The 14,456-nt window shown below is 51.0% G+C and overlaps 5 protein-coding genes across 5 annotated transcripts in view; 3 read left to right on the forward strand and 2 right to left on the reverse strand.

The window, feature by feature from the left end:
• Positions 1-2,636: 2,636 nt before the first annotated feature.
• CONPUDRAFT_143513 (uncharacterized protein) lies at positions 2,637-4,685 on the forward strand (the record flags this gene model as incomplete). The annotated part of the gene is made up of 7 exons (XM_007769982.1): positions 2,637-2,738; positions 2,792-3,190; positions 3,243-3,515; positions 3,575-3,718; positions 3,772-4,111; positions 4,133-4,257; positions 4,313-4,685. 7 exons carry the CDS (start codon positions 2,637-2,639, stop codon positions 4,433-4,435), a joined length of 1,506 nt encoding a protein of 501 aa, XP_007768172.1. The 3' UTR covers positions 4,436-4,685.
• Positions 4,686-5,309: 624 nt separating this feature from the next.
• CONPUDRAFT_180590 (uncharacterized protein) lies at positions 5,310-6,357 on the reverse strand (the record flags this gene model as incomplete). Its single annotated transcript, XM_007769983.1, has 5 exons — positions 5,866-6,357; positions 5,756-5,811; positions 5,544-5,695; positions 5,452-5,482; positions 5,310-5,400 (listed from the first exon to the last, which is right to left on the reverse strand). Coding segments are annotated over exons 1-5 (387 nt in total), but the record flags the coding sequence as incomplete, so codon positions are not given.
• A 1,777-nt stretch (positions 6,358-8,134) lies between these two features.
• On the forward strand, positions 8,135-8,921 carry CONPUDRAFT_55157 (uncharacterized protein; the record flags this gene model as incomplete). The annotated part of the gene is made up of 3 exons (XM_007769254.1): positions 8,135-8,248; positions 8,314-8,473; positions 8,527-8,921. 3 exons carry the CDS (start codon positions 8,135-8,137, stop codon positions 8,919-8,921), a joined length of 669 nt encoding a protein of 222 aa, XP_007767444.1.
• A 1,717-nt stretch (positions 8,922-10,638) lies between these two features.
• CONPUDRAFT_152787 (uncharacterized protein) lies at positions 10,639-11,873 on the reverse strand (the record flags this gene model as incomplete). Its single annotated transcript, XM_007769560.1, has 5 exons — positions 10,639-10,942; positions 10,993-11,043; positions 11,135-11,371; positions 11,418-11,581; positions 11,634-11,873. 5 exons carry the CDS (start codon positions 11,871-11,873, stop codon positions 10,639-10,641), a joined length of 996 nt encoding a protein of 331 aa, XP_007767750.1.
• A 1,991-nt stretch (positions 11,874-13,864) lies between these two features.
• The window catches only part of CONPUDRAFT_53439 (uncharacterized protein), a gene marked incomplete at both ends in the record, with an annotated part of 2,628 nt that continues 2,036 nt past the window's right edge, over positions 13,865-14,456 (forward strand). The window contains one exon of the mRNA XM_007769120.1: positions 13,865-14,171. Coding sequence (XP_007767310.1) covers positions 13,865-14,171 — 307 coding nt within the window. The remainder of the gene's footprint in view (positions 14,172-14,456) is intronic.

Consider the following 14,456-nt stretch of genomic DNA (forward strand, 5'->3'; position numbering starts at 1 on the left):
GTATGTAGCTCCGAAGCGTTCGATATCCTCAGCTGAGTGCTGACTCAAGTGCTGTTTCAAGAACCCAAAACTCTTCTGTATGGTGCTCCCACCGCCTGACAGCCGCTGTCATATCAGATGTATTATTAGTATTTGAGTGTTTAGTGATAGCATGTTTACCTGCCTTGCACTGCAGCTCATAGTTTACGAGCAAAACGTCTCGCATAAACTTCACCCGCTTGCTAGACTGCAAACGAAGCCCTAGCACCATTCGTAGCCGTTGGTATGCCCGGATGCAGTGCACAAGGTTGGCATGCAATGGCAATAGGTTTGCTATGCATGGGAGAACGCACTACAAGAAAAGGTTTGGATCAAAACTACCACGAATAATCGGAGCCATGAACTCAGCGAACCTTGAGAATATCTCGATATTGGTTTCCATCGTAAATCTTCTCCAGAAAGATTGTCTGATATCGGAGGTGCTTAAGCCCTGCCCAACGGGGTACACTTGAGACACTAGATGTACATTTAGCGGAGAAGTTATACAAAGTTACAAACACGTACTTTGAGGCAAAATCTCCGAGGAGGTCCGCATCTTTGAGCGTAGCAACAAGCACAACATACAAATGCTTTCCCCACTTTCCCTCATCATCGGAATGAAGTGTATCATATGCATATGATGCATAGGGATCGGAGTAGGCAAGCTCCCACATAAAGTGCTGGATGTACATTGACAGGTCGTCAGCTGAGATAACTAACCAATAATCAAGGTAGCAAAATTAGAACATACATCAACGTCATGTAGACCGTAATTTTGAAGGATTGTGGCGGATTCTTTGCGCGATGCAGCAGCTCGTGCATTGTGCAGAACCTCTCGGGTTTGAGATATTGTCCGGGGCTCTGCAAAAAACGTAATCTCTTGCAAGCTTTTCTGTGGTATGAGGCATTTTGGACAAGGGTAATTAGCGTTTGCGGCTCGTGTAGCATTGCACCGTGCCGCTTCCTCTGCATCCAAGGACTGGACCATGATTCCGGGATGGAGGCACCGGAATTGTTTATCGCCGCACCGTACGGCCTGTCCAATTAATGAGGGGTCACGACAGGACCCAAAAACGAGCCGAAGTACGTCTTGATAGACCTCACGCTTGAATCTCCCCCATTCGTCCAGCTCACGTTGCGACCACTTGTCTGAAGACGGTGGATCAGGGATCTACAATCACTGCAAGTTAGCCTTTGGTACCAGCATGTTGGAATATTGTACCTTTGGCATAAATCCAAGAAGAAAGGCACCTCCATTGCCAGATCTGTTGCGTATTGACGACGGCAGAAAAAGGGGACGAACAAGCATCGGATACATATCTACATGCTTAGTGACAAGACCCTTATCAAGCCACCAAAGCATGGGAAGATAGCAGTGCCGATACGGATCTGGTTGCGGCAGTACATCCTTGAAAACCATATGAGTCCCTTGTTTGATGAGCCGCAAAACAACTTGCTCACATCAACGTCTTTCCATGCATTACCTGTTTCAGGCTCGTCATAAAGCCTCTCTTCTCCTGCTTCGGTAACAAGGGTCTTTTGCACTGAATTCCAGCAGATATCTTGTGCAAGTGTTGGGTCCTGAACAAGGCTGAGGAGCCATGCCCATGGGTCACGATACCGAATGGGATATGTATACAATACACCCTTAAACTCCCTTTGTATTGTAGCATGTTCAAACTAGTAAATAGACGAGCACATGATGTTAGCTTGAATGTTAAACAAAACTGGAATACAAACCGGGATAATAAACTTGCGTGCATCAGCTAGATCCCCTTCCATCTCACGGTGATTGTGCCATGTAATGTTAGAGGACTTGGCCCAGCTGGTGTGCATTCCGTGCAGCTGTTTATCAACCACCTTTGCAGGTAAGTAGTCGTAAACGCTTTCAGCATACTCGAAATCGGCTAGAGTTTTGAAAGGTGCAAATGGCTCCGCTGATGTTGGGGGGCCAATGGTATCAACAGTGGCTAGCTCAAAGCTCTGGGAGTCCACACATGGGTCTGAAGCACGAGGGTGAGGACGTTGTATGATGTATGGGAAACTCCGAGTCTCGGCCTGATCGGCGTTGGAAGACTCGGGAACATCGCCCGGGTGAGTAGGAATGTCGGTTTCCATGGGCTCAGGCGACAAAGATGGTACTAAGTTCTGAGCGGCACGCTGAGCAACAGCCTATCATAGAAGAGATTTGAGTCATCACTGTCTTTATGGTTGCGTAGGCTACCCACATCCGAACGGTCGATAAAAACACGATTAGCCTTTTTACCGATCCCGAGTCCCAATCCAAGCTGTTCCGCCTTGCAGCTTTCCTCGTGAGCTTTATGCCCTTGGGACTTAACTTCCCGCTTGCAGTATTGACATTGCTTCTTGAGCTTCTTGGGGACTTTTCCAGCCACCGCAGTGCGTACCATGGTGCTGGTCGAGGACAAGACTTGTTACATACAATTTACTTCCGACAATGTTATACAACCCAGGGTTTGATCAGGAACACAGATCGGTGGCTACGCAGTATTCATATGACATCATTCACACTAGCCGAGCTCCAGAATTGTTTACCGAAACTCCAAACCACTGCAATTTGCACTAAATAACATGTCGCACGGCTTCAGCACCTCAACATGGCCCCACAACGCGTCGTAAACCCGCCGCCAGCTTCTGGTTCTCTTAGTCCTCCTGAGACAATCATGGAAGAAGCTAAACGTCAAGGTGCTTTAGCTCGCGTTTGTGTTCATATTCCAGAACTTCGCCGGTTGATACTCACAGCTGCACACAGAAATGCCACGAACTTGAGGCGAAGAACAGTGTCCTGCAGGAAAAGCTGGATCGACTCCTGCAGCAGAACGAGCAGATGCAGACCAACCAAGATGTGCAGGGCGAGCAGGATGCTGAGGGTAGGGATGCCGATGCCGATGATGAGCGAGATGAGCGAAAGAAGTCAATAAAGGAAGCAGGTATACGTACCGCTCAAATCTTCGTCATACAATTCTGCCTTTGGACGGTTTCAGACGATTTTAACACTGGAGCTGCCGTTGATGACAACGAGCCTCAGGATGCGATTCATAGGTTTGGTTCCAGCCATGGCCTACTCCAGGGCCAGCTTCGGGACCTTGTCGCCTGCATCGCAGAGAAGTATGATGCCAGTTTCCGGCGAACGTCGCTGTTCAACAGGCTTGTGAGTGCTCTGTGTTGGTGTACATATGATTAGAGAACTTACTGGGGCGAAGTTCTTGTCGCAAATGGGTGATCAGCGCTCACAGATGATCAAGCGTGTTCGTCGTGAGGCAGCGGCAGAGATCTTTGGTCCAGAAATAACGCGTTGGCTGAAAGACCCTTCTCTACGAAAGGAGCATCTGCGTAAGCTTCTCGGCTGGACGCGTGGAGACGATAGCTCAGTAGGGAGGTACTCACCACTTGATGCCCCCCTTATCCATGAATGCTCTATTGCGCCTTACGGTTTTGACCTTCAAACCGCATTTCTAGGAGAAATCCCCATGAAGGTCAGTCGGGCGTAGTGTTTTCATCGATCTGAGTGGAACAACTCACTGCAGTACCTTAGGTTTATGCTGCCATCACCCGAGGAACGACGGCTGTCCAATATATTGAAAAAGGCCATGCGACAGGTGCAAAGGGCTCTTACCTCTCAAAGATCCTCAGTCTGCAGAATGTCTATCCGGGTTCTATTGCGGGAGCCTGTACTTTAGTGAGTCCTGCACTGTAGTCATGATAGAAATGTCTCACCAGTGTATGTCACAGGCATGTTTCGCCCTCTCAGAGGACACAAACTTCGTCCGCAATGATGGTCCGACTGGGATAGACTGGCTGGAATGGCAGAATCAATATCTCCGGGTACTCATTGATGGACTCGAGAAAGAACGCGAACCCATTCTTCGTGTGTTCAAGACATGGGATATGGTTTTCTACCCCGGAACAGCTGACCGGGGCCTTGGAGCGCGACTTCTTGAGCAGAACAAGGACCACGGGGTGATGCTTGGTGATGGTATGGAGCGCGCGCTTGCGCAGGTGGGAGATGCGGGCCGTGTTGGTGACGACAATAATGGTCGCCAGCTGGCGACTGACAGCAATGATGGGGATAGTGAGTATCGATCAGCCCCAGCTAAGCTTCGCCGTGCGGTCATTCAAAGCAGCCGGCGAGGTCAATTATCAGGTGCAGAGGACGACGGCAGTGGGGATGGCAAGGGTTCAGATGACGAAGAGCAGGATCAAGATGAGGACCGAAACGTACGTTGACCCTTATTTAACGAGTGTTTCTGCTGCCCACTATTATATCACCCAGGCTCCACACAGAAACCAGCGTGGCAAGAAACGTGGCGAAGGTGCCGTTCGCGATGACGATTCCGAATCAGAGTCGCGCGAGCAGCCACCATCGAAGGCCACCAGGTCTCACAAAGATCATTGAGATGATCACATTAATTAGTGCAGAATGTTAGATGCCAACGATAACGGTATTACTTACGTAGCTACTTGGACAGAAATAGTGGCCTATCAATGAATACTTCAGTGAGCTTCTCTAGAGTTTTGATTTACTTTCGCGAAAGGTAGCGGAGGATGTAAGTATTTGAATCTCCGCAATATAACGTGCATCGTTAACGCGAACGCGGCTGTCACTCTTTCTTGCTTCCGGAGGTGGCCGTTAGTGTCCCGTTCCGCGAAGTCCCACACGTAGTAGGGTTTCACCAGGCCCAAATCGCTCAGGATGCGTTTGGCCGCCCGCGGTCGGGTTCTGATGGACATACGCTCTGGATAAGGCGTACTCTCCACAAGCCTGGCCGCGAGCAAAAGGCTAAGCAAAAACCTGAAGCTGGGATCTGAAGGGACTTACGCGTGTGTACGACCCACATGTTACCTCTGCCCATAACCCGAAAATATATAAGAATCTGTGTATGACCTTATAAATGCGACACGTACAGTGCGACAGGCGTGCATCCTGCACGTTCATATGTGCTGCACTATATGTAGATACATGCACTTTGTACTGCGACAGCTGCCAAGGAGCCGTTCGGGTGATTGCTAGGTGCTCTCCCCTGAGATACTACTGATTTGCGACTGATCACGCCTGAGCCCCATCGCGCAGCGAAGGCCCACTAAGAGTTCAGCAGGTGCTCCACTGGTGACCCTCGCTGACGTCAGTCTCACCACTGCTGATGAGTGCTGGTCACCGGTGGTCACATCAAAGGGCGCAGTGACCAGACTCGCCAGCGCTGATCACCGCAATGAGATTTTTGCGACATCATGGTCAGCAGACGATTGGCAACGAGAAGGTGGGGAATTACCCATTCCAAGTCCGAGGTAGTGGCGTCGGTGCAGTCGCCGCTGCAGTCGGCCATGTAGACCATGACGGGGCCGATGGTGTGGGGCCACGGGCTGGATATAACTGTTAGCACATATTCGTGGCAAGAATGCGATCGCACGTACTTGTTCCAGTAGGCTATGATCTGAGATCCGGCTGAAATAATAAAAACATACACGTTTAACCCGACCAAAAACACTTGTTCGATGGTACTCACCTGCCACAGTGGCGTACTCCTGACCGGAGCCAAGGTTGGCGCCGTCCTCATTGCAAGACATGTACGAGTCGGTGGGATCTTGGATGGGGTCGTAGCTGTCCCATTCGCGCTGAATGGTAGACTGCCCGGTCGGGCTGTCGTAAGCCACGAATCTATCATCATGAAAGCGTTGGTCAGCGGATAAACTCGAAGAAAACGCCAAGGCAAGTTACCCATTGTAGGTGGTCCCGGCGATGTTGTAGCTGAGGACACCCCCGTGCGCGGACACCTGCCAAGAGAAAGGTTAATTAACGCTAAAAACGCCAAGGAAGGCACCACCGACCAAGGAGACCTGTGTCAGGGTGGCGAGGGCGGCGACAGCAGCAGAGAGCTTGTACATCTTCGACGTGGCTTGAGAGGTAGAACTATTCGATTCTGACTGCCAACGACCGTCCGAGTAGCATTTTTATACCCCTCGCTGCTGCTGAGAACTATGCTCTTTGTCTCTCTGAGGGTTTCCAGATGGAAAAACCAAGGGCTAATTCTCGGTTCACCTTTGGCGACAAGGAGAACCCTCGGTCGAGGACCGTATTGAGACTGAAACGAAGCCACAACCAGGAACGAGTCATGTGTTCGCCATCACGCGTCGCACTAGAGCCGCACAAAGCCTATTCGACGGCTGGTGCCTCTTCGGGGTACAGTTGACTGTACGCAAATTCGATGAATACTTGATATTGACAGGACCTGTCTCCGCAAGAAAGGCTCGCGGGGCCGCGATCTCTCGGGACGTCATAGTTCATTATGGCACATTTAGACGCGGACACGGCCGTGCGGGGGTGTTGCTGCGGGGAGCCAAAAACGCAGAATCGGGTCGCACTTTGCTCGGCGAAAGCAAGGTTAGACTGATGGCTGCTGAGTTTTCATCGTCGTGCAGGAAGCGCTGTTCCTGAAATAACCATCAAGCCGACTGGTTAGAATGTTGAAGGAGTCGGCAGCGCTACCTATTTATTTGACTCCGTAGGTCAATACCTTGTCTAGTGACAGAAGCAAACCTTTACCTTGAACATTAACAGTGATATAACTGTCAATCGGAAGTGACACTATGCTTCTGTTGATTGAAGCAGCGAAGGCCTGTAGCGTCTGCAGCGGGCGCAAGCGGGGGAGGATCAAGAGGCCAGCGGCGGAGTCTTGGCAGTGTGGGAACTTCTACGGGTAACGCCGTTGCCGACCCCATGCCGAGAAAACCCGGCCAGCGCTTAGCTCAAACTCTTCAGTTTCACTTCAGCGTCTACCACAGTTGGGCTGGCTGTCTCAATGACCCTCAGGGACTTGATACCTAGAGCTTGGACTGACGCCTCCAGATAAACATGAAGTCCCGATGCCTGACCTTGGTCTCCGGCCAGATACGCTCTCGCTTACGGATGCTTGCCTTACCGTACGCCGTCCCTGTTCCTACCGATGACACCATGAAGCGCACCGGGTAAGCGGTCCTCTCCGTATATCGTCTTTCATAGCCTCATGACTCTAGTAGAACGCAGAGATACAGCCGCATTCCCGGCAAAATGGGGCTATTCTGGGACCTTCACTCACACCGCAACCCAGAATATCAGAGCTCATGCGTTAAGGCACGACCAGCGGACCCGGCGGCCTGGACGATCTTTGCACAACGACTGGAGCGTTCCCAGACACATATACATGCCCGCAAGCTATAACAACTATCCCGTCCGTAAATGGGCTGGCTGTTGGTTTTTGTAGGCTGTCTTTTCCCGTCGCCTACCACGATGCGCGTCTTTCAGGCACAGTTTGGTTTTCCATTCATTGTCCGCCCCCGCACCGGAGCTGAGCGTTTACAACATAACATGATTCTGGCAGCAAATGGAGAAGGCCCACGCCTTTTCCTTCCCTATCTACACATGGTCTTTCGCACTTCGTCAAAGTGAGTCGTGTGCTATGGTCGATCGAGGAGCTGATCGCATTTTCCACATCAGATGACCTATTATTGAGCTTCTGGTGCTGTATGTGGAGGGCATGCCAAGGGAGATCGTTCACTGTGCGGCTCTTACGACTCCAATGTCAGTAGGTTGGAACGACCCGATATTCGCCTATGCTGAACTGCCTGCTTCTTTCTGCAGGTTTTCATGCCACGGACAGTTTCGGAGCCGATGGCAGCCTCGTAGCCCACGACAGACTAGACGAAAAACTGCGTCCTTGTGGTCCCGAGAACTGCTCTTCTGCGATCGTCGCTCTTTGTGTCACCCACGGGCTTGACGGCTCGCATGACTACACATGAAGTCCTTCCATTATCTGAACGAAAGAGATAATGGCGCCCAATTGCCCTCATGGCGGTTATGCTTCTTCTCGATTGCGCAACCAGGCTGTCACAGCCCGCATTGTCGAAAATTCTCAGTCCCGCAGGCAGAGCATGGCGAGATACTCTCTAGCGAAAAGGTATAAAAGGCCTCGATATTCGACGGTGGACTTCATCAGGCTCTTTCGGTCTATCACTCGCAGCAGCAGCAGCTCCTACCGTATCCCACTTAAAGATGTCCAAGTTCGCCGTCCTCACCAGCCTTCTCCTCGCCTCTGTGGCTCTTGCCCGTCCCTCCTCGCGCATGGGTGACCGCCTCGCTCGCCGTGCCTCTGGCCGTCAGTCGAAGCCCGCCGAGCGCATCTTGAACACCGAGTACAGCGAGAACTGGGCTGGCGCCGTCTACGATTCGGCTGATGTGTGTATTTTGGCGTGTGTTATATTCTGAAGCCATGTCTCTGACGTCTCGTTGTCTCTATTTAGGGCACCTACACCGCCGTGACCGGTACTTTCACCGTCCCCACGCCCTCGGGCGACGGTGCCGCGTCCGCCTGGGTTGGTATTGACGGTGACACCTGCTCGAACGCCATCCTCCAGACCGGTGTTGACTTCACCGTCTCTGACGGCGACGTCTCTTACGATGGTAGGAACCTCTCCCACTTCGTTCAAACTACTTGCTTATAACAACTTTGACAGCCTGGTACGAATGGTACCCCGACTACGCCTACGACTTCTCCGGCATCTCCTTCTCCGCCGGCGACGTCGTCAAGCTCACCGTCACCGCCTCCTCGACCACGTCCGGCACGGCTGTGATCGAGAACACGACGACGGGGCAGACGGTCACGCAGGACATCACGTCCTCGTCCGCGCTGTGCGAGGAGAACGCGGAGTGGATCGTGGAGGACTTCGAGGAGAACGGCTCGCTCGTCGAGTTCGCCAACTTCGGCACGGTCACGTTCACGGACGCGTACGCGACGACCTCCAGCGGCCAGGTGTCGCCGTCGGGCGCGACTGCGATCGACATTGAGCAGAACGGCTCGGTGTTGACGTCGGTTACTGTTGGCGATGATGTTACGATCAAGTACGTCTGAGGTTGTGAGATATGGAAACAGGGATTTGGGAGGGATTTTTTGTTGGGCTTTGGGTGTGGAATGGGTTGTAGTAGTAGAATCCTCACGAAAAAGGTGTACTTTGGTGTAAAAATTTGAATTGTAAAAATGGAATTACTTGTGTTCATTTGTCAAGTTGAGGGGCTGTATGGCGTCTCAAACTATTTATATAGAAGGCTGCATCAAATCTTATTGCGAGTAGTTTTCTTCATAAAGCATTCTTCATAGCTTGGTACTGCGAATGTTACAGCCACTCACATCGTGCCATCTGCAGTAAACCGAGGGCTATAATTCGCAATCCATTATTATAGAAAGACGGGTTTCTGCTACAGCAAATTGTGCATAAATCTCCGTAAGCTGCATGGAGCCAAATCCAGTGCAAGCAATGCAGAACTATAGGAAGCGTGCGCCCAGTGTCTGGACTTACTTTTGATATAATCTTCCTTCTCCTGCCGCCTCATGTTCCATAGCTTAGCACTAGCTGACAATTCTCCCCCATTTCTTCTTTCCATTGGATTATATGCGACAGGGAAAGTAATGGAAGGCGACGGACGCGGTGTGTCACTGAGCGACTCCATCTCTTGCTCCGCTTATATCATAATTAGGTCCTCGTCCTCATCTCCTTCTTTTTCGGATGGAATGACAATAACATCTTGCTGCCTCATGAACAGGTGGACCATTGAGGGGTATGGGCCTGTGACACCTCAGGTTGCGATTCTATTGCGATGAGATGTATTCATGCGTGCAAAAGCTGATGATGACGTTTCGTGAGAGCAATTGGGGCGAACTTTCCTTAGCCAGACTGTTGTTGAAAGTTATGGACTGGTGTGCGGGGGACGGAGGCGTGGATTGGTCTTGCAACTCGGAGAATCGAGATCATGAACTTTGCATTATACTACTGGCTGCTTTCATGCTTCAAAGAGGCCCAAAATAGATCGTTGGCCGTGGTGGGGCGGATCTTTGATTGATGAGCGCTATGAGCTCCGAAAATATCGCCCGAGGACGCTGGAAGCCATGAAGAGTAGTACTGGTGAATGAGTAGAGAATTAATCGCTTCCTGAAAGACCTTTCAAATATTGTCGGTACGTGAGTTCAGCAGCTGGGTTCGTCAGGTGAATAATAGCGTGAGTGCCACATACTGGGTAATACCAGATATATCCGCACCGGCTCATAAGCCGGAGATCTAAAAATACCCCGAAAACTCAAATAATTTGCAGGACGCCGTTTGATTAATCATATCCATGAACGTTGAACATCGACATAGATAAATTCGGTCTAGGGCTAGCTTTCATTTAAGTGTCGCTGTCCTATCATAGTGGGATACGACAGTGGTTGCTCCTGTTACGCTGAACCTTGCTCAAAATTCTCCCATCCACGCCATCTTCTCTGATCAGACCAATCTCCGCAGTCTTACCCAGTGCTTCCCATTGAATCGCTGGCCATATTTAACGCTGTGCTTTCCTTTAATTAATGGAAGTGATAGCTACCGCGCTCCGTAGCAAAAATTTCCGTCGCTTTCGTTAGCACGAATAGACAAAACAACGTTAGATGGCTACAAGACACGCCATCGCGCAGGGCGCTCCGGCAATAGATGATTTGCTCGAAACGATTTTCGCCGTGCAATACATTGTTTATCACAACCACTAATCATACATGTACGTTTCACCTATTCGTCTCAACGTATACAAACAAAGCCTCGCTACTTTTTACTCTTCTTCTGTCTCTTGCCTCTCCCAGCGGGCGACGGCGAACGACGACCGCCGGATCCGTCTGCACCCTTTCCACTCCGCAAGATCGCAACCATGGCTTCAATCTGACTGGCGTCAAGTTGAGAAAGTATCTCCTCTTTGGTCGAGTTCGATCCCTCAGCCGGAACACTTTCATATAACGCCGGAGTCTCGGGGTGATAAGCCTCAGGAGGCAGCTTGGCATCACGCGACATGCCCTCCCCGGTGCCCGACGAGCTTGTAGTTACTCGAGACGGAGCTGTAGAAGTCGAGGCTCTGCCAGTAAATTAGAATAAAAGCTAGCATTTCGGCAACAAAATACTCACCGTGATTGACGGTGATTGTTATCGACCACACTTCCATCCCCGTTGCCAGATCTGATCACAAAGCAAAGCACTAATAAGCAAACGGCCCCTTCCAGTTAGACAGCCAGGTACTCGCCCGCCAACTGCCTTGCGCTTTTCCGACGCTCGAGCAGAGAAGCGATCTTTACGACTGCCCGTGCCGGTGGTTGCGGCGCGACTGGAAGTAGAACCACCGCCTACAGAGACCGCAGGTGACACGTTGAGAGCAAGCGACAGCATCTCAAACCGAAGAATGCCGTTGGAGGCTAAGCCATAGCTAACGGCCAAAACCCCGACACTCGTGTTAGACGCCGGCATAGGCGTGTTCGCCCATCGCTTAACTGAGCTATTAAACATGATTCTACAAAGAGTTCAGCACGAGCGTTTCGACGTGCGAGACAACTTACTCCGCTGTACAGTGCTGGACCGTGTTCCGCACGTATTCTGAGACAGCGAGATCAAAGCGCCGTATGGGAGGTGCAGGTCCATCCGACGCCGATGCCGGAGTGACGCGCCCGACCGCAAACAACAACGGCATATCAAACTCGGGGACGTTGTCGTAGTACGACTCCTGCGACGGATCTCCGGGAAAGGGGAAGAACTGCTGAGGCTGGGCGTCCAACAGGATCCGGGCCATCGCGATCGAAATACGCCTTAGCGACGACGAACGCGAGCGTGTCGTCTCGAGCAACCTGTCCACCTACAGGGCTATACACACGAAGCTGAGCGGGGGTTGACGTCGTAATCTCAGAGCGGAATGCAGTGTCGTAAAAACAGTAGAACGTCTGCGAGGTCCCCGTCTGCTCTGAGCGGCGGACGCCATTGATCAAGCTGAACATCCCGACGACGAATGCGGTAGACATGTTGGCTAGTGGCCGATGGGGGATGCTGCTATTTTCCGACAGAAACTCACCTGGTTTTAACATCCTCCGACTGAATACATTCCAAACTCACAGGCCGAGGAAGCTGAATCTTGACTCTGCGACGACGGAGGGGTTTCAACCGCCAATTCCCATTGGGTGTGGAACAATTTAATTCAATAAAACGCGCATTTGCGCCAGCGATGCACTCGATGTCGACGACTTCGTGTCCACGGGACCACACGTTTTGAACGACTCTATGGGCCAACGTCCACCGACGCATTCAATTGTCCACAATTGCATTCAATCCGACCCACGTGGGATACAGGCGAGCAGACAGGGGATTGGCAACCAAACAACCACACACAAAAGCCGACCATCTGCTTGTAGATTCCCGTTGCCGTTTACGGCAAAAGGGTTGGAGGGAGTCACTAAGGGTCCACTTTCCTCGGGTAGTTTAGAAAATCGATTGTGTCATGTGACCGTGAGCTTCGTGTGCCTGGCTTTTGTCTCAGATCTTGTTTGGACTCTCGAGTCCTTCTCTGTCGCTCCCCCTCGCGCTCCTGACGGCGTCCTCTCATCGATCGTCTCTCGTTTCTCCTTCAACTTGCCCATTATTCCGAATCTTCGCGTGTTCCCGCACTCTTACCTGTATGGCACTCGTCAATGGACAGAGAGCGAGCTGCTCTCTCGATGCAAGTCTGACTAAGACCTTGCTATCTCGCGAATTTGCACATGCTGCTGGTCTGTTGCCTCTGACTCGAACTGACTACATTGTGTCGTACTCCGGGTCTACGGTGAGCATGTCACTTTCCTTGGGCGAAGATATCCCAACAGACGTGGTTTTGGGTCGTGATTGGATTTGCTATCGTATGCTCATACAACGTGACACCTCTCGATTGCAGTTTCAGGCCGTGTCCCGCCATCCTTCAGTATCGATGGATGGCGATGAAGATCCCAGATTATGCCCCTTTGATATTATATCATCAATGTTCAATGACCATTCATGCTCAATCTTCTTGTTCTCCGATAACGAGGATGACATTCGATTATTATGCGACCATCATGGTGTGCATCATGTGGGCTGTTCCATCGAGGATGCCAGACTTGCTGTGTTGAGTCATGTCCTGAATGCCGGTTGTATGGGCTCTTCTTCCACCACCTGTTCCGCTCTCAAGCCAGCTTTCTCCACTTTCTCTGATATGAACGCTTTCCTGGTCGATGTTCTGCTTAATTCTCAGCTTTCTATTGGATACCTCACGACCTGTCTCACGTCTCTTGGGCTTTGCCAGGGTTCGAGCAAGTTGACCAGACCAAGAATGTGTGCTCAGCTGAAGCGGTTCCGAGATAGCTTTGCCCGCCGTAACGTGTCTATATACGATATGTTCGAAGGCTTTGAAACAATTACACTACCTGCATTGATTAGCCTCGCGTCAGCACACGGGATCGAGACTCGTCATCTATACGCCAAGGATTTGAGGCAGTCCATTGTTCAGCATGTTGCATCAGGATCTTGTGCGTTGAATGCAAGCGACCAAAGGTTCTATGGATGTACGGATGTCGCTATCTTGGGTGCCAGGTCCAATCAAGTAAGTGACGTTCAAATCTTTGCGTTGAAGGCAGTTCGTCGCCGTATACGTGAAAAACCGTTGTTGAGGATATTGGCTTTTTTGAATATTTCGGTTTTGCATGATGATACTCTCACTGTGTTACGATCCCGGTTGAAGAGCTTTGTAGATACACTCAAATCGCGAATCCGACCCACAACGCGTGATAATACTGACGATGACCTGTTGCGAATTCGGGAGAGCTGGCCGGAAATCCCCACCGATGAAACAAAGAACCGTGTCAGACGGAATTTCTTGGCCGAAATAGCACCTGAAGCGCTTCGCAGTGATGTGTGCTCCGTTTGCGCCGAACGCTTACGCACAGATATGCTTTCTGACGTGAAACTGAGCCAGCTCCCTTCCCATTTATTGCGTGTACGCCAAAATATGTTCCCATCTCACAGAGACGTTGTCCGCCCTCCCGTACCTGTGCTGCCTGGTGCTGCGCACGATCTTCTTTTGGACCCCCTCGGTGTTAGAGTCGATGCAAATGGTGAAGTCGTGCTGTCTATGTGCTCGGTCTGTAAACGCGATCTATCTAAAAGCAAGCTCCCGCGCCTTGCATTAGCCAACAACAATTATCTAGGTCCAGTGCCCGCTGAGCTACATGATCTTACTGTTGTTGAGGAAGCAATGATCGCCCTCTGCCGCCCCAAGACGTGTATTGTTCAGTTATCGGATCCGCAAGAGACCGGTTCCGTCTTAGGTTCTCAGCGTGGGATGAAAGGTCACATTATGGTATTCCCTCAGAATACTGTACTTTTTCGACCTTAGGTTCGGTCCCCTGTCCACCCCCCCTCACGAACCGAACTTACGGGGGGTGGACAGTCCCCCCAAAGTCAGGCCTTCGAACTTAGATGGGGGGACACACTGTAAAATGTTGAAAACTCCCCTTAAAATTTGCCAATAAAACCAAAAATGCTAAAACTCGAAAATCTTCTAAGCAACCACATTATCTTCTGTAAGACTCGGACACTTT

The sequence above is a fragment of the Coniophora puteana genome (assembly GCF_000271625.1).
Source record: "Coniophora puteana RWD-64-598 SS2 unplaced genomic scaffold CONPUscaffold_5, whole genome shotgun sequence".
NCBI classification, from domain to species: domain Eukaryota; kingdom Fungi; phylum Basidiomycota; class Agaricomycetes; order Boletales; family Coniophoraceae; genus Coniophora; species Coniophora puteana.